This window comes from Theropithecus gelada, chromosome 4, assembly GCF_003255815.1.
Source record: "Theropithecus gelada isolate Dixy chromosome 4, Tgel_1.0, whole genome shotgun sequence".
NCBI lineage: Eukaryota > Metazoa > Chordata > Mammalia > Primates > Cercopithecidae > Theropithecus > Theropithecus gelada.
This window is the reverse complement of record NC_037671.1, coordinates 105,753,369-105,775,116: the sequence shown is the minus strand read 5'-3', so window position 1 is coordinate 105,775,116 and position 21,748 is coordinate 105,753,369. Positions and strand designations below refer to the sequence as shown.

The window sequence follows — 21,748 nt, the reverse complement described above, 5'->3', positions numbered from 1 at the left end:
GCTTTTTCTGTATTTAAGGTTTTTCTTCTTTCACAGCCAAGGAACTATATAAGAAAGAGGATGGCCTGTTGCTGTTTCTCAGATATTTGGGTTCCAGGCTTATGTGTCTTTTCGTGGACTTCTAACTTTTGGTGTGTTCTGATAGGGGCAGGGGCTCTGTGTTATTGTGACTGTGTAACTCCTTCTTTGTAGGGTTCTCCCATATCCCACAAGAATGTTTATTTTATTTCTAGGAAGGAGAGAATGAATTATCATCAAGTAAGTGCTGCGTGTGGTTGGAACCCCATTATTAGAGAGGTCTTTGTCCTCCAGAAGTCCACGTTTGTGTTTGTCCTGATATCTGATCCAGGCTGTTCACATGCTTACCACTGCTCTTCTGTATTCAAAATATTGGGACTCTCTCTGCCTGGAAATTACTGTTTACCCAACAGAGATGAGAGGTGACTTGTATGTATCTACCTATTACATTTGGCAGATAACTGGTAATGGCTAAAATAGGGCATGATAAACAATAACAAAAAATGATGTCCTTGAAGTATTCTCCAAGGAGGTTGAGTGAGCAAATGTGCCTTGTGCTTTGATTCTCCTCTCCTACACGGGCTGTTTGGGCTTGGGTGTCGTTTCTGTCAATGACGGGTTCTGGGACTGTGAAGTTAGTATGTGGCACTGGATGCCTCAGTGAGGCCAGCTCTCTTGTCGTGTCCCTGCTTCTGTGTGGATATGAGAGATCATTGCCTTTTTATCCTGGGAAGTTGGAAAGAATAACACAACAGAGCTTACTTACGTGTTGTGTGGTTAGTAGAGATTTGTTAAATTGGAGGAGGACATTTAAATTCTTCCAAGCTTTGGCTGAGCCTTCATGATTCTCATTAGCAGGTAACTGTGAGAAGAGCTAGTTGTTTTCTGATGGTGAAAAGCTGTGAAACAACAGAGCCAACTCTTGTAAAATACTTGAACTTTGAAAAAATACATTCATAAGGTTCAAAAACCCTAAAAATGGAAAGTTATTTCAAGAAATCTTCTTTTGACTGCTATATCTCAGTCACTGAGATTCTGCTTGTCAGATGCAGCCAATATTACCAGTTTCTTGGGTATTCCAAAGATACTCTATCAAAACAGGAAAAATAATTTTTTTCCTCTCTTTCTCTTCTTTCTTTCCTAACACAAATGGATAACATACTGTTCTGCAACCTGCTTTTTTTTTTTTTTTTTAACAGCACATCTTCAACTTTGTTTAATGTCAGGATATAAAAGCTTTCTCATTCTTTTTTTAACAGCTGCATAGTATTTGTATGGGTACACCATAATTTGTTGAATTTCAGTCTTTTGCTTCAGTGGATAACCCAGTATTTATGTTTAGTACCTCATTGTATATATAACCATTTCTGTTCATGGAAATGGAATTGCTGAGTCAAAAGATATATGCATTTATAATTTTGATAGATTTCTTTTTTTTTTTTTGAGATAGAGTCTTGCTCTGTCACCAAGGCTGGAGTGCAGTGGTGTGATCTCATCTCACTGCATCCTCCGCCTCCTGGGTACAAGCAATTCTCCTGCCTCAGCCTCCTGAGTAGCTGGGATTACAGGTGCCTGTCACCACACCTGACTCATTTTTGTGTTTTTGGGAGAGACAGGGTTTCACCATGTTGGCCAAACTGATCTCGAACTCCTGACCTCAAATGATCCACCTGCCTTGGCCTGCCAAAGAGCTGGGATTACAGACATGAGCCACCGCGCTTGGCCTTTGATAGATACTAAAATATACAGCTTTTGAAAATCTAGTATATATATTTATTGTCTGGAATTTCTCCTGTGGCCTACCTTCTAGGCCTCTTCTCTCTTTACTTACCCATTATCTTACTCTCTGAACCATTTTACCTCGTTAGAGAACGTGAAGAAGATCTGGTTACTGGTTACTTGTGATTTAAACTATCTTAATATCTGAGCTGGGTGTGGTGGCTCATGCCTGTGATCCCAGCTACTTAAAAATTTGAGTTGGGAGGATCACTTGGGCCCAGGAGTTCAAGACCAGCCTGGGCAACATAGGGCAATCCCATCTCAAGGGAAAAAAAAAAAGAATCTGGATGAATGAGTATCACTGACGGAGTCTAAATTCAGCTTCTTAGCCCTGCCTGCCCCAGTAGAAATGGAGAAGCCACCGAGTTAATATCCACAGTAATGAGCACTCTCTGTCAATCCATTAATAGCATCATCCTTCTGCCTTCTTTATGAACACCAACCCTACCTTTGCTTTCTCCCAGTGCAGCACTCAGTAAATGTTTTTGGAATTAAGGTTTCCTGCCTTTAATGTGCTCACCATTGTCAGGCTCAAAAGTGAAGAGGAGCTGAAATTTCCTAAGTATGTGGGGATCTCACAGTCTGTTTTTCCTGGAGATCGAGTCTTAAGCATTGTTTTCACATGACTATTGTCACGAAGGCTTATTGTGTGTCGTAGGACTCCATATTCATCCTATCTGGGCACAATTTCAGTTTGAATTTTAAGTTACCTGGTATTTTCATTATATCTTAGATAAAGTGGTTGGCAAACTACAGGCTGTGGGCCACATTCAATCTAAGGCCTATTTTTGCACGTCCTCTGAGCCACGAATGGTTTTTACTTCCTTTTTTTTTTTTTTTTTTTTTTGAGGCAGTCTTGTTCTGTTGCCAGGCTAGCGTGCAGTGGCACAGTCTCGGCTCACTGCAACCTCTACCTCCTGGGTTCAAGCGATTCTTCTGTCTCAGCCTCCCAAGTAGCTGGGACTACAGGCACCCACCATCACACCCAGCTAATTTTTTGTATTTTTAGTAGAGACGGGGTTTCACCATGTTGGCCAGGATGGTCTCAATCTCTTGACCTTGTGATCCACCCACCTTGGCCTCCAAAAGTGCTGGGATTACAGGCGTGAGCCACCGCACCTGGCTGGTTTTTACATTTTTAAAGATTTGTTAAAAAAAAAAAAATGAAGAAGAGAACTTAGACCATGTGAAGCCTGCAAAGCCTAAAACATTCACTATTTAACTCTTTACAGAAAAAGTTTGCCGATCCTTATCTTAAACTAGTAGTTAAATGTTTTTTAACTGAAACCCAGTCAGGCCAAGCTCCGGTTTACAGAATAGGCAGAGGAGGAGCTGCTCTGCAGGTGAAGTGGTGGCAGGGAGTGACCTCCCTCGCAAATGTTCTGTTTCCTCACAGCTGCTCCACATAGCCAAGGAGCCCTGGGCTTCTGGATACCAGTTTGCAAACTACTGTTCTGAGCATTCTCAAAAAGAATGATTTATAATTAGCCCCTTAAGCGTAATGGGTTGGTACTGACGTACCTTGTGCCTACAGTTTATTGGCATTTTCTCCTAAGCACAAAAAACAGTTCCTATTTTCATTCTATTTAACACACTTACTTTTTGGTGGGGGGAGATATAGCACAAATTATATTCAGGTCACGCATATGCCATTGAATAGCATACTCACAGACTGGAAAGAAGAAAGCCTTGCACTTGTCCAGTTTACTGTCTTCATCCCTTTATCCCCCATCCTGCCGTGATGTCACATTTGAAGGGACAGAGGCCCTAAGAAATTAAATGATGTGCTCAAGGTCACATAGGCAGGGCCCAGGTCTTTTGATCCTTAGGACAGTTCCTTCTACAGCCTTCATTGTTTTCTGCTTAAATAATCATCCAGACATTGTTACCTAGAGTTTGAATTCTTGGTATTTTACTCTGTCATCTTGTATTTCTCAGTATCTTGCAGGACTGAGAAGAGGTGGTGGTGAGGCAGTCTTCAGATGATAACTGCTGCTAAGAAGGACTGTGTAACTGTGTTTTGAAGGAAAATATCTATACATATTTGCTTATATATGCATGTATTAGTTTCTTATTGCTGTAACAAATTATTATGAATGTGGTGACTTAAGACAACACAAATTTATTATCTTATAATAAGATTTTGGTCAGAAGTCCAGATGTGTGGGCAGGGCTGCATTCCTCCTGGAAGCAGGCTATAGGGGAGGATCTGTTTCCTTGCCTTCTCCAGCTTCTAGAGGCTGTATCTCCCTTGACTTATGGCTTCATCACTCCAACCTCTGCTTCTGTTAATCTTTGACCTCTAACCCTCCTGCCTTCCTCTTATAAGGACCCTGAAATTACACTGGGCCCACTTGGATAATCCAGGATAATCTCTGCATCTCAGGATCCTTAACCTTAATCATACCAGCAAAGTTCTTTTGCCGTGTAAGGTGCCAGATTCACACATTTTGGGAATTAGGATGTGAATATCTTTGGGGGCCATTATTCTGCCTACCACAATACATAAAATATCTGAAAAGGATATGAGAGCAGCTAGAAATCTTGGTTGCTCCTGAGGAGGGAAACTAGATGGCTAGAAATCAAGCATGGTAGGACGATCTTTTTTTTTTTTAAATTTTTTTTTTTTTTTTTTGAGACAAGGTCTCACTTTGTCATCCAGGCTGGAGTGTAGTGGTATGATCTCAGCTCTCTGCAGCCTTGACCTCCTGGTCTCAAGCGATCATCCCACCTCAGCCCCCCATGTAGCACTATCCAGCACTACCTCTTGGACAGGTATGCCCCTGACCAGCTCAATTTTTTGTATTTTTTGTAGAGACAAGGTTTTGCCATGTTTCCCAGGCTGGTCTCGAACTCCTGAGCTCAAGTGATCTGCCTGCCTGGGCCTCCCAAAATGCTAAGATTATAGGTGTGAGCCACTGCACATGGCCAGGAAGATATTTTTGAATGTTTATTTACACATATATATTCTTCATGTAATTAGTAAGCCTTCTGATGTTAGGAACTTAATGTTCACAGGTATATTCAAAATCTTAGATGCCAGCCACGCATCTTGGTTGAGCAGTGATATAGATTTCTCAGTTGATTGATTTTAGCCAGCATCAGAATAGTTCCTATGCACCATATTTGAGTTCAATTCAGAACACTTACTGAAGGCCCACTAGCACTTACTTGACCCAGTAGATGGTGGAGAAGTGTGTTGGTCACACTCAGTTACCTTTCGAGCAACCTGTCCTTTGGAACGTTGTGCAGTGATGGAAATGTTCTCTGTCTGCAGTATTCACTTGGTGGCCACTACGCCACTGAGCACTTGAAATGTAGCAAATGCAACTTGAGAGACTGACTTTTTCATTTTAATTACTTACTTTTGATTAACGTAAATAGTCACGTGTCTAGAGGCTACCATATTGGACACAGCAGCTTTCGAGAAAAATGTAATGAGTTCTGAGGTAGGTGATTTCCCAGGTCCGTCTTGAATAGTTGGGCCCTCGTTTAGCAATGAAGTACATTCTAAACCTTAAGTTCCTTATTGCCACTGGAGTTTGCTCCATGGAAAGAAGGTAATGATGAGGGACTGAATCCCTAGGACCACACTGGAAGAGGGCTGCCTTGCCTGATGTGGCAAGTATCTCATGGATCTCATGGCCTCAATGCTTCTGAAGTTTCCTGATGCTACTGAAATAGTTTCTATGAGCAAATTTATATGGGGTTTCTCCTCTCACTTTCTGGCTGTTGGAAGTGCATTTTTTAGGGGTACCTGGGGACAAGTCCTTGATGCTTTCCCAAATGGCACATTTACTCCCTGGAGGGTTCCCCCATCTGCCATCCCCCTCCTGTCTCACCTTGTCTTCCAGTTTTGAGTTTGCCATCTGGGGCAGGAAGTTTCCAAGAAACAGCAACTGGGAGTAAAATTCACCTCTTTCTTTTGTCTTCTTTTTATCTAAAGGTAGACTTAGTTTAAGTTCCCTTCTTCTTCTTTACCGCCACCCTTGAAATAGTGAACCTATCACAGAGGTCAGGGGCATACCTGTCCAGGAGGTAGTGCTGGAACTGCGGTCCTGGTGCCTGTCCGCAGGTGTGTGGATTTGGACTCAGACCAGGAGCCCTTAGGTCTTCCTTGGTGTTTGTCACCTGTCAGCGTCCCCTCACACACCTCACCCTCTGAGATCTGCAGCCTCTATGCCTGGTGGAAGAAGAGGCCAAGAGTCTAGGAAAAGAAGTGGAACAGACTGTGACTTCCCAGATTACATCCATCCCATGCAGTAGCGACATTCCGGAGTCCTAGGTCCTTGTTTTGGCTCTGCTGTTGACAGCTCTGACCTTACACTTACCACTCAGTCACTTGCACTTCAGTTTCCTAATCTATCAAAAGAGGCACACTTGGATATGTTAACTCTACGGTTTTGTGATTCTCACTGGGAAAATGGGAATTGAGGGAAAACCTCTGCCTGCTGCCATGGCTGCCCAGACAGTGTCCTTCTCCACCAGCAGCCTCATGCTCTTGCAGTAGTGAGAGGTTTTCTGTACTGTCTTCCCCTCAAGCATTAGAGAGGGTTTTGCCTCAGCAGGAAGGAGGACTTGCCCAGGGGCTGGTAAGCAGCAGTGTTCCAAGGTCACACCAGAGAGGTTGAGGTTCCCATCATCCCTACATTCTCCCAGAAGGGATGTCAGGCAGCAGGTGCCAAATCTTGGTGCTTGGCTTGGTTCAGCCTTTGTATCAGGGATGCAAGGCACAATCAGCACCCCACACATGAATCCAAAACTGAATGAGGGCTGCTGCTGTGGGCGTCTTCTGGCCGGCCGTGAGCCTTGTGTGTCTGCACAGTGGGAAGCGTGCCGTTGAGCCTGCCCGCTTTATAACAGGGCTCCCTGTGCCAGGTGGACTACAGCAGCGTCATCACATAAACGTCCCCACTTCACTGCGAGTAACCTTTCTTTCCCCTCTCTGGATTTTAACTCTGATCCCTTTGTCCTTAACAAACAAGTATTCTAGGTCTGATGTGAGGCTGTACATAGACACTGTCTCATTATCCAGTTAATCTCTGTTTGCTGTTACAGATTCAGCCAACAGTGGCATTTGCCGGCCTTCAATTGGAAACCTTTTTCTCCATTGTCACTTACGGGAACTGCTGAATGACTCATTATGCCGTGGTCAGCCCTCTCGGGTTATTTGCCACAATAGGCCTGACCAGCCAGATTAAAGTGGGCAGTAACTCTAAGCTCCCTGTGTCATCAGTTCAGGATCTGTGTCCCCAGTCAGAGCTCTAAATTGAAGATTGAGTTCAGTCTGTTTTGGATTAGTGCCTTAGGAGGCGGACACTTTGTCAGTCTGTGGAATGGATGGGTATGTGCATGGTACAAGTTAGGGATCCCAAGAATAAGGCAGAGGGCTGGGTGAGTCCCACTTTAGGGTACATGCAGATCACTGGGGAAGCATTGTTTCTGCCCCACCCCTACAGGTTCTGATGTAGTTGTTCTAACGGGAGGCCTTGGACTCTGCATTTTAAGCATGCATTTGGGTGATTCCTTTTCCAGGTAAACAGCATCCTGAAAACAGTGTCCCAGGGGCTTTGGGGGAGTGATTGTTGCAGGTCTCATGTGGGACATCCAGGAAACAACTGTTTTTTTTGTTTGCTTGTTTTGGTGACAGAGTCTCGCTCTGTTGCCCAGGCTGGAGTGCAATGGCGCGATCTCAGTTCACTGCAGCCTCCACCTCCCGGGTTCAAACGATTCTCATGCCTCTCAGCCTCCTGAGTAGCTGGGATTACAGGCACACACCAACCCACTCAGCTAATTTTTGTATTTTTAGTGGAGATGGGTTTCACCATGTTGGCCAGGCTGGTCTCAAACTCCTGACCTCAGGTGATCAGCCCGCCTCGGCCTCCCAAAGTGCTGGGATTACAGATGTGAGCCACTGTGCTTGGCAAAGAAACATTAATGCATTCCATTCGGCAACATTAATGCAGTCCATCCCAAAGTGGGACTCACCACAGTCCTCTGCCTTATTCTTGGAGAGAATGGAAGACAAATAGGCTTCGTCTCACAAGCCAGCTCAGAGCAGTTAATAGTGGCTGCAGTGGTGAAGATTCTGAGGTCATGCTCAGCTTGCAGGGGATCAGCAATAGTGATGTCCTCCATAGGTGTGGATGGCACCTGTGTACCACACGTCTGTCATCTTGGTGGCCTGGACACAGGGTCTAGAGACCAGGTCCTCAGCTGGCACAAGGCAGGCAGGCCGACATGCAGACTGTAATAAATCCTTACAGTCCTTGGCTACTTTTCCCCTCCTTTAAGGTTTTAGGGGTAGGTGTAGACAGTAGCAGATGCTATAGGAAAGGCTCAGTGCATAGTGGTGATAGCAGATGATGGCACCCAGTTGAATCCTGACTTGCCATTTATCAGAAGTGTGACATTGGGCAACTTATTTAACTCTGTGCCTTGATTTATTCATCTGTAAAATGGGAATAACAGTATTTACCCCAGAAAATGGTTATGGGGGTTAAATGAGATGAAATCTAGGAGCCCCTGAAACAGTGCCTGGCACATAGTGAGGCCAGGAGGTGCCAGCTGTTGCTTTTATTATGAGCTGATTGTGATTTGCGGGTACAAAAGTATTTTCAGCTCTTTGGAGAAGGGAACTTTTGGAGTCTAAGATGCTTTTCTGGTGGCTGGGCTGTGAAGTCATCCACGAGGAAGGTTCATCAGATGCATCTGAATGTCACAATAACACTTCTTCCTCTTGTAAAAGGAAAGGCGTTGTAAAATGGATGAGTTGGCTTATGCCCTCTGATAACTTACCCCTGCCAGTGGAGCTATGGGAGGCGGGCCACTGAGATACCCAGTGGATAACCGTGGATGTTTGCTTAAAGTTTTGAAAAGGAAGAATTCAGTTGGATTTCTGCATGCAGAGAGAGGACGTTACCTGGGACCTAGTTTCAGAAGGAGGTTGCTGGCATTACTGATAGCGCAGTGAGAAGACCCAGCAGCACTGAAACATGTATGAGCTGGCTGGAATGGCTTTCTTGTAAATTGTAACCAGCGCACCGTTGTTTAGCAAAGCCTGCCAGGGCAGCTCCAGCCTGGGCCAAGTATTCTCGAAGCCCAGAAAGCTCACATAAGATGCTTTTCCCCCCACTTACCTTATTAGCTTTCACCTAAGTGACATTGATGAAGCTCCTACCGTATGTTTAGCATTATGCTGGGTGTTGTGGGGGATGCAAACAAAGTGGCTTAGTCCCCTGTCCCACAGGTACTTTATGCTCTGGTTGGGTAGATATGCCAAACACTGAACAAATTAAAAAAAAAAAAAAAAAACCACACACTATTTCCATGCACTTTCTGTAAGGGGCCAGATGGATACATACAGCAAGGACCTTGGGATGTTCTCTTTGTTATTTACCATACAGCACAGAGTGACTGAGATGGGTACTCAGCTGTAAACAAGTACAGTCTGTGAAGAAGGCCACATGGTTCCTGTGGTAGTTGAAAGGGACAACACGTTGCAAACTGGGGCATGAGGAAAGACAGTGTGAGACCTGGACGGGAAGGGCGGTAGAATTTTCACAGGAGAAGGATTTCTGGGCTTACTGACTTGTACCAGCAGAGGCATAAACATACCAGGTGGAGAAAAGGACAAGTAGAGCGTTTTGGGAAAGCGTGGAATCTGGATGAGGGCTGAGCTCAGGATGCTATTGGTCTTCGAATGCCAGGGTGGGAGCTGTTGAAGGGTTCTGAGTAGGAGAGTGACAGACCAGCATGGAGGAGAAGTAAGACTGGGCAGTGGGGTGGGAAGGGCCGTAAAGAGAGAAGCAGCAGTGAGGCAGGAATGGAGGCAGCATCATGGCCCGTGTGAGAACCTGACCTGGGTCCACTGGAGAGACACTCAAGAGAGACTGTGGCTTGAGGGACACTGTGAAGAAACTAATTACCAATGTCATCTGCCTTGAAAGATGTAGGCTTTTTTATCCACTGGTCAACCTCTTATGTTTTACAGATCCGGCCAGTTATTGAACAAACCTTTCCTTTTTCTAAAGTTCCAGAAGCCTTCCTGAAGGTGGAAAGAGGACACGCACGAGGAAAGACTGTAATTAATGTTGTCTAAATAAAAATGCAGTTGACTGATTGTTGGCGTTCTTATTTGGTGAGTGCCTGTGAGCCCAAATTTTTTTCTAGCATTTTTTCCAGATTAGATTATAAATTCCATGATACAAGCTTTAAAAAATAAGCACACCATTTTGGCCAGTAATCGATATAAAAATACCAGCACTTGAACTTGTCTGTAGTCAGTAAAAATTCCAGGTTTTTTCAAGCTGTTCTTTCACACTGGCTTTGCAGGTTCCTGTGGCACCTTCCATTTTACTAGCTTAAACTACTTTATTGTCTTTTTTGTTTTTGAGACAGGGTCTTGCTTTGTCACCTAGGCTGGAGTGCAGTGGCACAATCACAGCTCATTGCAGCCTTGACCTTAAGCGATTCTCCTGCTTCATCCTCTCAAGTAGCTAGGACTACAGGTATGCACCACCACACCCAGCTAATTTTTTGTATTTTTAGTAGAGAGTTTCACCATGTTACCCAGGCTGGTCTCAAACACCCGGGCTTAAGCGATCCACCACGTCAGTCTCCCAAAGTGTTGGGATTACAGGCGTGAACCACCGTGCTGGGCTTGATCATCTTCATGTACCATACTAAAACTTTCAGTGTATGGATGGATGTCAGCATGAAGAGATCATTTAAAGCTAGTTCTTCTTGAATTAATCACCGAGCACCATTCTAACTGACCAAGGTTTCCTTTTTTGTTCCTCCACCATAATGTGGTCACCACATCTAAGTCTCTTAGTGTCATATATAAAAATCTGGCTGGTGATTCATTTGTTTATACTCCTAATATTGAAAGGTGAGGGCAGAGTTTCTAACTTGTCAAAACCCTTACGTCTTGCATAAGGGTTAGGCCTGTTTCGGCAATTGAAACATGCTTCTCTGAGGGCTTTTCCATGGAAATTGCAGCCTTCCGATGGAGTCCAAAGCTCGCCACTTTGATATCAAATGTTTACATTTAGATCTCTCTCCAGTCAACCCATTGCAGTGTGCACTTTTGAATATTCATTTACGGTAAGTGTTTTTACTTCCTAATATACTCATCCTCAGTATTGCACCTGAAATGCTTCCTTTAACTTTTGATGTGGACCTGTTTTGAGATTTCTGCTTGGTTTATTCCTGTTAGACACTCGTTTGGTAGCATGTATGTTAGATGTAGGCTTTTCTCTAGAATTGCTGGTCTGGTCTTACTACCGAGTTATTTCAAAAGAAAAAAAAGTCTGATTTTCCAGGTGTAAATACCAACTGCTCTTGAATTCCATCTGGAGCAGCCTCAGCTCTTTTCCTGGAGGGCTCCCAGGTGGTAGTGGGAGTAAAATACTTGAGCCAGGACCTCACTCATCCTCGTTTCCACTCAGAAACCATGGCGTTTGGAAAGAGTGTCAGCAACACTTTCTTGCTGTTAAACCAGCACCCCTCAAACCTGCTTCATCCTAATCAGACATTTGTTTCTAATCTGCTAGCTGACTCTCTTTGAAGGGTTAGATGAGGGCTACTGAATGGACTCTCAGATTTCATCAACATAGTTAACCAGAAGCAAGTTTATTTAAGAGATCAGCTCAGCACAGGCCATTGTAGAGTGTCTTACCCCACCACATTGTAATGGTATACACAAAAGGCCTAAATTCAAAGCTATACATCTAGGAACAAGACAGATACGTTGGATGCTGTTGTACCAGCGCCAATAATATTTTAAAACAAGATAAACTATTCCAGTGACCGGAATTGCCTACCACAGGCTCCAGAGAAGATCAGCATTTTAGAATTAGAAACACACTTGAATAGATGGAAAAGAAACGAGTTGTTCTACGTGTGATAAGAGCACCAGTATTGAGTGATGAGGACAAAAAGAGGAAGAATATATTCAAGGAAATGTTTAGCACTTTTGTTCTTCAAAGCTAGAACCCAGTTTGAACAGCAGCGTATGGGCCAGTGTCTCGTCAGTAGTTAAGCAGTATGTTTGCATTCTTGAAATGCTTACTGCAGTTGAGGGTTCCAAGACTGCTTGAAGATTGATTTGACTCCAGTCAAATCATGAGTTCCAAGACTTGACCAGCAACATCCCTGAAGGTCTCTTTTCCTTCACTTTCTGGGGATAATTGCTGGTCGTCCTCTTGAGCCTTTCACACCTCATTTAGTGGCTACAGTGCCCCCAGGACCTGAGGCTGTCCACCAACAGCTGTACCCCGAAGCAATGGCTATAGAACACTGCAGGGCAGGCAGCCCCATGCAGGCCATGTGCAGATGCAGGTGGATAGAAGGGCAAGAAATTAGGCTAACAAATCTGAGTTTAGCAAAAATGTATATAACATTGCTTCAGCGCTTGTAGATGAGTAAGGATGGCTCATAAATTAGGTCATGATAATAGTGTTCCAGTAGCAGCTATAAGAAAGGCTTTAAACCACACTCATTTGTGACATTCTAGGGCAGCCCATGGATGAGTTAAAATAATTCAAATCCTGGCTGGGCGCAGTGGCTCAGGCCTGTAATCCCAGCATTTTGGGAGGCTGAGGCGAGCAGATTGCTTGAGCCCAGAAGTTCGACATCAGCCTGGGCAACATGGTGAAACCCCATCTCTACAGAAAAACAAAAATTGGCTGGGCTTGGTGGTGTGTGCCTATAGGCCCAGCTACTTGGGAGGCTGAGGTGGGAGGATCACCTGAGCCTAGGGAGGTAGAGGCTGCAGTGAGCCGCGATTGCACCAGCCTGGGTGACAGAGTGAGACCCTGAATCAAAAAATTAATAATTCAAATCCTACTAACAACTGTTACCATACTTTGACATGAAATTTTTAAACTGCATTAGTTTTTAATATGAACTAAAGGAAAGTAATATTTTGTTTAGAGTTCCTTAAAGGTGTGAAGACCTAAGGCTTTCCTACTGTGCTATGCAGCATATTTTAAGGTTCCAGAAAGTGTTTAAGGCCAAGAACCAAAATTACAGGCCTAATTAAGTATTTCTTCTCAGATGCTAAACAGTTCTCTACCTTTCAAACCTAAGCCTTTATCTTACCCTTTAAAGTGTAAGGGCTTTGTAGGCCTACAAAGTTGGTAGATTTGTTCCAGTTCTCTCCTGTCACTATCTTTGGAAATAATTTAAAATGTACACAGTCTTGAAGTCTTGGTATAACATTTTAAAAAATCACCCAAAAGCTGCTAATTAGGCAACCTGTTTAAGCAGCTACCAAAAATGAAAGGCAAGAAATGAAAGGAGGACAAATTATTGGCTTAAAGCTATGATAGTCTTTTGAAACGATGAGTAAGTTCTCTGAGTCATGGCAGCATGATTTAAGGTTGAATTTAGAATCAATGAAGGAGGAGCTGATCCACTTTCCAGTTGGATCTTCCATCAGCATTGTCCTTTTTGAAAAACAAGGTGACTGGAAGGACCTCCAGAAGATTCTTCTTCCTTCTTTGTTCAGGTTTATAGGACCATGGCTTCCCACACTTGTGTAAACTTCTCTTTGCTGACAGTGTTGAGGATAATGTGATTTTGATCATACTGTGTGCCCCCTAAAAGAAAGGAAGGAAAATAATAAAAGATGAATGTGCCCATGGTGAAGGGTCTATAGTAGACACAATTTTCCCAACACCAGTACAGCAAAAGTAAGCAAGTAAACAAGGTGTAGAACGGCATGCCTCAAGGAGGCAAGGCAGGGAGGGAAGCCTGAGCCCCTGTGGGATGACAGGGTCAACCTGCCATAGGTGAATCTGTCCAGATCCCATCATCGGGGCACCAGCAGCTTCACACAGGACATCCCACCTCATGGGCTCCTTTTTCTACCCAGTTCTTAGGAGCTAGTCCACAGTCACTCGTACAATGTCTGAAATTCAAGGGAACTGGGAAAACTCAAGAGAAGGGAAAAGGAGTAAAGAGACTAACATATATTTGGTGGTGAGATGGTGGATTCGAGACACCAGTGAGGAAAGAGCAGGCAGTCCTGGCAGTAGTGGAAAGGTGGGAGGAATGGTTATTGAGGAACAGCATTTGCATGAACAATGAAAACGGGCTGTATTAGGTCAAAGGGAAGGTTTGAATGACACCCGGAAGTACACAAAGGGACAGGGTAGCATTGTCACTACTGGGGACTCGGTGGATAAAACTTCATAGCATTTAAGATGCTGAGTACCATTGCATTGTAAAACTATTATCATGAACTCTCTAACTCCCTTTTACCAGAATGTTTGTAAGATTTTCCAAAGGTGCTTACTGGATGTTTCAGATACTTTAGTGCTATAAACAGCCTCATGGCTTCTTTCTTTGGAGAAGTATCATTAACAAAAGGGTTATCTGATTTTTTTTTCCAGTGTAGAATAAAGATTCCCTCAGATGACTTATCCTTTTTTTAGCATAAACCTCAGCACCAAGGATATATCAACAAAGACTCCATCAAAGTAAAAATCTGTGCATTTTGATGCAGGGAGTGACCGGTATTGAAAGCATGCTTCCTCCTTGGACCAAGAAGAAATAAACATTCTTTTCGCCTTTGAAGCAAAATATGAAAAAGTTTCAGAATTTACACAATAAATCTAGGTATTATAGTTGAGGAAGGAAATCGTCTCTTCTCTTGTGAGACTGATTTATCATCATTGATAATCTACAGCCTCTACACAGCTAGATGTATGGCTAGATGTACTGTAGAATACAAGGGTAAGGCGCTTTAGGCCTTTTTGTGTAAGTTTGTAGCAGTAGGGAAAAAGCGTTGCCACTACCAGCAAACGCTACACTCTGCCCAGACAGAGACACACACAGCATATTCCGCCGAAATTTCAGGAAGTATTAACGCCACGATGTTTCTTTTCATACTTCATTATTATAGTATGTTAAAATATGTTTTGTATGTTAAAATACTTTTTGTATTTTAAGAATATCTTTTGTATTTTAAAGGTGTCTTAAAATACTTTCATATAAATTCAACTAGAATCATGAAGACTAGAAAGTTCTTGGGAAATAATTTGATTCATTCTCTTGCCTTTGGAAAGTATTTAAATTGTACAGACTTCATGTTTTTTAAAGTGAACATGAATCAGCTTCCACTGTTGTTACAAGGTATGTGGTCTGGAATAATACATGAATGTCTACCAAAAGAACTCATTTCCCAAACATAAGGAGATGAGCTAGAAGACAGATGCGTGATCTAATAACTCTTAGGGCAATTTTAATAGATAACAAGTGGCTCAGTAGTTGTAGCTAATGGAAATCATGGTCTGCTAGTTAAGTGCACCAGCAAGAAGGGAAGTGTTTATATTTTCCTCTGCGTGGTGTGTGGGACGTGCCGCGCTGCCTTCTCATGTCCACAAGATGGCACCATTCTCCCAGTCTGAGAAAATTAAAATCAGTTTAACAATGAATTAACACTGTTGTAGCTAGCGAGGTGTGGTGGCAGGCACCTGTAATCCCAGCTACTCAGGAGGCTAAGGCAGGAGAATTGCTTGAACCCAGGAGACGGAGGTTGCAGTGAGCCAAGATCGTGTCATTGCACTCCAGCCTGGGTGACAGAGCGAGACTCTGTCTCAAAAAAAAAAAAGACTGTTGTAGCTACTGTACTACTGAGAGTTCACAAATATACAGGATATTATGCTTACTCAACAGGCTCTTGAGTAATTTATATAGTGTCATTTAGGAAGGGGCTCTGGAGCTTTAAAAAGAAGTCTTAAAAAACGTAGAGTCCCACTGTTCATGTCAGAGCCAAGACAAGGAGTCAGGTGTCCTTCCTTCTGGTCCACTGCTGATGTAGCAAGTCAGGGACATCCTGTGTGCCTAGTGCATCTAGAACGTAAGCTGTCTGAAGCTAAGGAGGTGGCTTTTTTTTTCTCACTCTGGTGCCCTCCATGTCTAGCACTGAGCCTGCCACATAGTGTGTACCCCATGAATACATGTTGAAAGAATAAGAGAAGAAAGATCTAGCTAAGGATTATAGTGTCATCCACCCTGGACGTAGGAAGCAGATCACATTTGTAAAAAACAGGAAGGTTTAGTCAGATTTCCTTTGAGAACTAAATACCCTACTTTTTCTAACATTGCCTCAAAAACTCCATTTTTTCCAATTCAGTCACATTTCTTTGGTGTCTCTGGAGATTTTGAAACTCTTGTAAACACTGAAGCACTCTAGTGCAATAAAGTTTATCAAAATAAGAATAAAGAAAGATGTGCGTAAATCTTAACTAGTTTGAACCTCAGGTTGATCATTTATAAAATGAGTATTTCACCTGTCTACATATTGACAAATCTGTTGTACCAGATGTAACGTGAGGGAGCTGTACTATATGTTACTGTTCAGTTTCTGAATATGACATTTATTTTCTTATATCCAAGGGTACTGCTTGCATTTCATATGATCTTTGTGGTCTCCATCCAGCCTGTAGTTGCAGTGCTTAGTTTGTGTTCCCTAAGTGCCCCCTTAATGAAGGCAAAGGCATTGTTTGCCTCTGAGCATCTTTCCAACTTCTCAGATTCTGTATGATTCTAAGTCCATTGTTTTAAGTGGTTTGGCCAAACTACCTACCTGGTGATCATCCAGAAGTGACACAGCCACTTTTGCTCCCCATACAGCTACCAAAGCCCCTGATGAAAATGTCCAGGCTCATTCTCCATTATCCATAAATGTCGCTTTTTAAAAATCAGATTGCAGTGCTTTCTTTACCCCTACAACTTGTTTTTTTTAGACGAAGTCTCGCTCTGTCGCCCAGGCTGGAGTGCAGTGGCACAATCTCAGCTCAGTGCAACCTCTGCCTCCCGGGTTGACGCGATTCTCCTGCCTCAGCCTCCCGAGTAGCTGGGACTACAGGTGCCCACGACCACGCCCGGCTAATTTTTTTGTGTTTTTTAGTAGAGACGGGGTTTCATCAAGTTAGCCAGGATGGTCTCGATCTCCTGACCTCGTGATCCGCCCACCTTGGCCTCCCAAAGTGCTGGGATTACAGGCGTGAGCCACCGCGCCTGGCTCTTTACCCCTACATCTTAAACTTTAATGACAGCTTTGGCCTAAATCCCTGATTAAAGTAAAATTGAGTCATTTTGTAGTGATGATTTAAAATAGAGTATGTAATATACTCATAAAAATTTTAAAAAGTAATGGAGTATGTAGTACGGTTACATTATCACCAGTTTGCTAAATTTACAAAACAATTGTGCTTTCCTGATAGGGAATTAAAAAAGTGCCCATTAATTTAAAGCAGAATTACCCCAGATGACATGAGTATAACACTGTCTGCTCCTGTCAATAGCAACAGCACTAGTTCACTGAGTTCCCACACAGAGGTTAGGTCATTCTTATGTTGTTTTAAAATGACCGTTGGGGATTCTCCGGGTGTGGGCCTCAGACCAGCAGCATTGGCAACACCTGGGAACTTGTTAGAAAAGGAATTCTCAGGCCCCACCCCAGACCTACAGACTCAGTCTCTGAGGATGTGGCCCCACAGTCTATTTTAACCCACCCTCCAGGTGATTCTGATGTAAATAAAGTTTGAGGACCACCACCCTAAATTTATTTGCCCCAAGCACCATCAATTCACTCCTTATTAGCTTCATTGAACACATATTGCATTGAAATCCTCTAGGCTGTGTTAATTCCTTTGAGATCTTAGATCCTTTCAATGAAAGGTCACATGTATACATGAGAATCATCAACTCTACTGAACTAAGTGCAATCATGGCCTTTCAGCTTGTGATTTTTAGTCTAATATAATAAAATAAATGGTTTGAAGTCAGCCTATGGCCAGATTCTGGTTCAGCAGTTACAGCTGTGAGATTGTGGCTAAACTGGCCAACCCCTTTGAACTTCCCTTTTTTTTTGTCTGTAAAATTGGGGAGAAGAGGGAGAGGGGATAATGTAGACCTCATAGGGCGGCTATGAAGATGACAGGAGACACTGTACTGAAAGTGGTTAACACAGCAGCTGGCACATAGTAGGCGCTCTCTACTGTTACTACTAATAATATATTCATCATCATTTTCAAAAGTTATGGATATATTTTTCCTTAACTAAAAGACATACACATTACAATAAAAATAAGGGAAGTGACCCTTACCTTTGACATCTAAAACTAAATTTGGCTTCAACTTGCTGTAAATCCTGCCGTCAGACTTCAAGCTCCAGAACTGGCTGTCAGCATTCTGGTCCAGGGCCAGGCCTAGCTTGGAGCCGGATGTTACCAGGCTGCCCACAATCGTCAGGCAGCAGTCTTCTGCTATCTGCTCGGTGGAAAAGACAAGATAGCTTAAATATGTATCCAGCTGTAAGTCTCATAGCAATGGTTTCTCTGGTTACCTTGATCTTTAAAATTATCTTAGTTCCTAGCTTCATTTACCCCACATGAGGCAGTTCAGCTCTTAGCCAACTAGAATCAGACAATAAATATTTATGCCCTTTATTTCAGATGACACGAGTGATGGAAAAATCTCAATTTTTGTGCATCGTAAGACTTCTGCCCTTTGCAAGACTATCTTACTAGTAGGGAAAGCCTCAGAACATTAAAATTGCCCATGATATTTTTGCCTGCCATAAGTGACCATGATCCCAGGCAGGTTCTGTAGCTATGTCGCCCTCTGACATCTCCACCTCTGCTTGGCCTGACCTTCCAGTATATGACTGCACCTCTAATTTTGTAGCACTGGGTGGCTAAAGGGCATTTTATCATTTTAAAATTCAGAATTCATTTATTAGCATCTGTCTTTCCTTCATGAGAACTAAAATTTTCTAAACAGGCATGCTTTCCAGCTATGAAAAGAGAAAAATGCAGACTCACTAGAGGGTGTTTCAATGCAAAGATTTTATGAGCCCTTCCCTGAAGTGAGTCTACCCTTATTATATAAATAATGTATGACAGTCATGTTCACATGCCATTAACAAATATTACTGGCCAGGTGCAGTGGCTCACAACTGTAATCCCAACACTTTGGGAGGCCAACATGGGAGGGTCACTTGTGAGGCCCTATCTCTACAGAAAAGTTTTAAAAATTAGCCAGGTGTAGTGGCATGCACATGTGGGCCCCAGCTACTCAGCAGGCTGAGGTGGGAGGATCCCTTGAACCCAGGTCGAAGCTACAGTGAGCTGTGATCGCATCACTACACTCCAGCCTGGGCAACAGAGCCAGACTCTGTCTCAAACACAAAAACAAAACAATGTTGCTATAAAAATGTCTGTTAAAAGTGTATTATTCTAGGCCAGGTGCAGTGGCTCACGCCTGTAATCCCAGCCCTTTGGGTGGCCAAGGCAGGCGGATCACGTGGTCAGGAGATGGAGACCATCCTGGCCAACATGGTGAAACCCCATCTGTACTAAAAATACAAAAAAGTTAGCTAGGCGTGGCGGCACGTGCCTATAGTCCCAGCTACTCAAGAGGCTGAGGCAGGAGAATCGTATGAACCCGGGAGGCAGAGGTTGAAGTGAGCCGAGATCGTGCCACTGCACTCCAGCCTGGTGACAGGGCAAGACTCTGTCTAAAAAAAAATTGAAATAAAATAAAGTGTATTATTCTATATTGAGATGAAAGCACTTGATAATCTAGGAGACTTTTTCTCATTGACCTATTGAATTCAAAGTTGTTAAATAACATCACTGAAATGTCTGTTAGAAATAACTGCTGAAAGGCACCATTTTCTTGGCTTGTTTAAGACAATTCAAAGGCAGAAAGCTTCTTTTCTTGCTTCTATATTACAACGACTTCTGTTTCTCCTGCTAGTTCTTCTATGCATGTCCAAACAGTACTTCTGTTTACGGAAAGAATTCCCCCTCCAGCACAACAGACCCAATTAACGAGTTGTACTCCTTTTCGAAAGGCTGTGTTCCTTCTGCTGACTCATGGGGCACCAGGTTGTTTTTTTTGTTTTGTTTTGTTTTGTTTTTTAAAGAAAATCAGGAGCCAACGGTCAAGCTCATAAAAATCAAGGAATAAAAAAGTTTTATCTACCATAGAAACATGAGCTTCTTTCATAAAAATCTTACTACAGTCAGCTTTTAAGTGTCTGTTAATAGCAGGAATGGTGCAGGAGGGAGACGGGCCATTTTCCAATTTACAGCGTATGACACTTAGGAAATGGACTGTGTAGTACACAGAGGGATCTCTTTACCCTTCATCCTATTCTTTGGATTTCCCCAAAACAGAAACAAACCAAGAGTGATTTTTGTTGACAGGGCTGGAGCTTATAGTTTGTTTCTGTAACAGTTACGTTAAGGAAAAAGGGAAGAAAAACACTTCCTTTTTCTACTACTATATAAAAATCAAGCATAGAAGTAAATATTCTATCTTGGGTCAGTGCCATATTTACCTTTCATTTTAAGTTCCTAGACTGGTTCTATCAGAGCTAGGATATACTGTCATGAAAAAAAGTTCATTTCTGAAAGTACTCCAGGAAATTGTGAAATTGCATCTACTTGAAGAAAAGATCAAAAGCTTATGAAAGGATGGTCACCTCCTAGCAAAGGCATCACAGGCCCCCATGGAATCCTTAAGCTCACCCTGCATTTGATGCATCCTTCTTGATAGATCCAAATCTGATCATCGGCCCCAACATCCTCCATGACCTGTATCCTCAGAAGCTTCAGATCCTCTAAGTTTCCATTGGTTGACATGAATAACCCTGTTGCTTTGTTTCGAAGTCTGAAATAAATTCGCTTCTAGAAGACAAAAACCCCAGCAGTCGTCATACAAGATGTGCTGCTGGAAGCACTGAACAAGCATTAATATCAGGAAGAATCCAAAGTGTTTATGGATTAAGGGTAATTACTATACTCCAGAGTCTCAGAGGTTTTAGATTTTCTCAATGAGAAGAGTTTGACAAAAATGTCAAAGTGCCCGAGGCAGGGTGCCTGCCTGTGGATAACTGCCTTTGATGTTCAGTTTTATGGCATTCTGAAGCAGCCACACCTCTTAGCACCAGAAACTGAGCCCAGATTATTGGGGCGGGGAAGGAGTTTATGGGGTGAGGCCAATTATAAACTGTGAATTAAAAAATTGGATAAAAAGTTGGATTGCATTTACAAAAAAGAAATTTCAGAGAAGAGTCTATACAGAGCATGGAGAAGAAGAAAATACCTGAGCAAAAGGTCGTAGAGAACCTATTTGGCGACAGCCACTGAATTCATACCAATTAGGTACTTCTGCGGGTGACAATAGGAACTGTCGCCCTCTGTAATTGCCATATTCATAAGTAACCCATCTGAAAACAAAAGCAAATAACCACAGTAAGTGGCAATTTTCATTTGACAGTGGACCCCAATTACATTTATTTTTAGAATGCTTTCCATTTCTAGACTGAACTATATACTTTTAACATACATTGGGGGAAAAATGAAGATCTTTTCTAGAACACTTAAGTAATTTCTTGACAAATAGCAAAATTTTGCTATGTGAGTACTTATGCCAAAAAGTTCCATTCTTGAAAAGAAATAGGTAAGTTAACACTTAAGTAATTTCTTGACAAATAGCAAAATTTTGCTATGTGAGTACTTATGCCAAAAAGTTCCATTCTTGAAAAGAAATAGGTAAGTTGTTTCCTCCATAAAGCAATGAAATATTGTCTTTTAGTGGATTCCTCAGTTATTCCTGGGAACTATTTATAAAATAGCTTCAGTTGTAATAATGGATCTTTAAGTTGTTTAAGTAGTTAATATTTCCAAAGCTCTTAGTAGGTGCTAAATAGGGTTAAATAATAAGTTTTGTCTGCAATGAGAGTAATCTTTGTTAAATCTAAAAAACTGCTAAGATACTCAGTTCCCTTCTGCTCAGATGCTGCTGCTGCACACCTGAGGAAGTATGGGTTCAAGTGCAGACCGGCGTGGAAGCAGCCCAGCGCCCTCCTCTCTTGCATATTACATCAAGGAAGAATGCACTCTACTTTTAATCCAGGAACTTA

The 21,748-nt window shown here is 42.6% G+C and overlaps 2 protein-coding genes across 2 annotated transcripts in view; one reads left to right on the top strand and one right to left on the bottom strand.

Moving 5' to 3' along the window:
* The window catches only part of RTN4IP1 (reticulon 4 interacting protein 1), a 55,637-nt gene extending 45,718 nt beyond the window's left edge, over window positions 1-9,919 (top strand). Inside the window, exon 9 of the mRNA XM_025383005.1 lies at window positions 9,791-9,919. Within this exon, the coding sequence (XP_025238790.1) occupies window positions 9,791-9,898 (108 nt within the window). The 3' untranslated portion in view covers window positions 9,899-9,919. The remainder of the gene's footprint in view (window positions 1-9,790) is intronic.
* A 1,495-nt stretch (window positions 9,920-11,414) lies between these two features.
* The window catches only part of CRYBG1 (crystallin beta-gamma domain containing 1), a 58,180-nt gene continuing 47,846 nt past the window's right edge, over window positions 11,415-21,748 (bottom strand). Inside the window, exons 17-20 of the mRNA XM_025383864.1 lie at window positions 20,929-21,052; window positions 20,352-20,510; window positions 17,922-18,084; window positions 11,415-13,403 (exon numbers count right to left, since the gene is read on the bottom strand). Coding sequence (XP_025239649.1) covers window positions 13,315-13,403; window positions 17,922-18,084; window positions 20,352-20,510; window positions 20,929-21,052 — 535 coding nt within the window. The 3' untranslated portion in view covers window positions 11,415-13,314. The remainder of the gene's footprint in view (window positions 13,404-17,921; window positions 18,085-20,351; window positions 20,511-20,928; window positions 21,053-21,748) is intronic.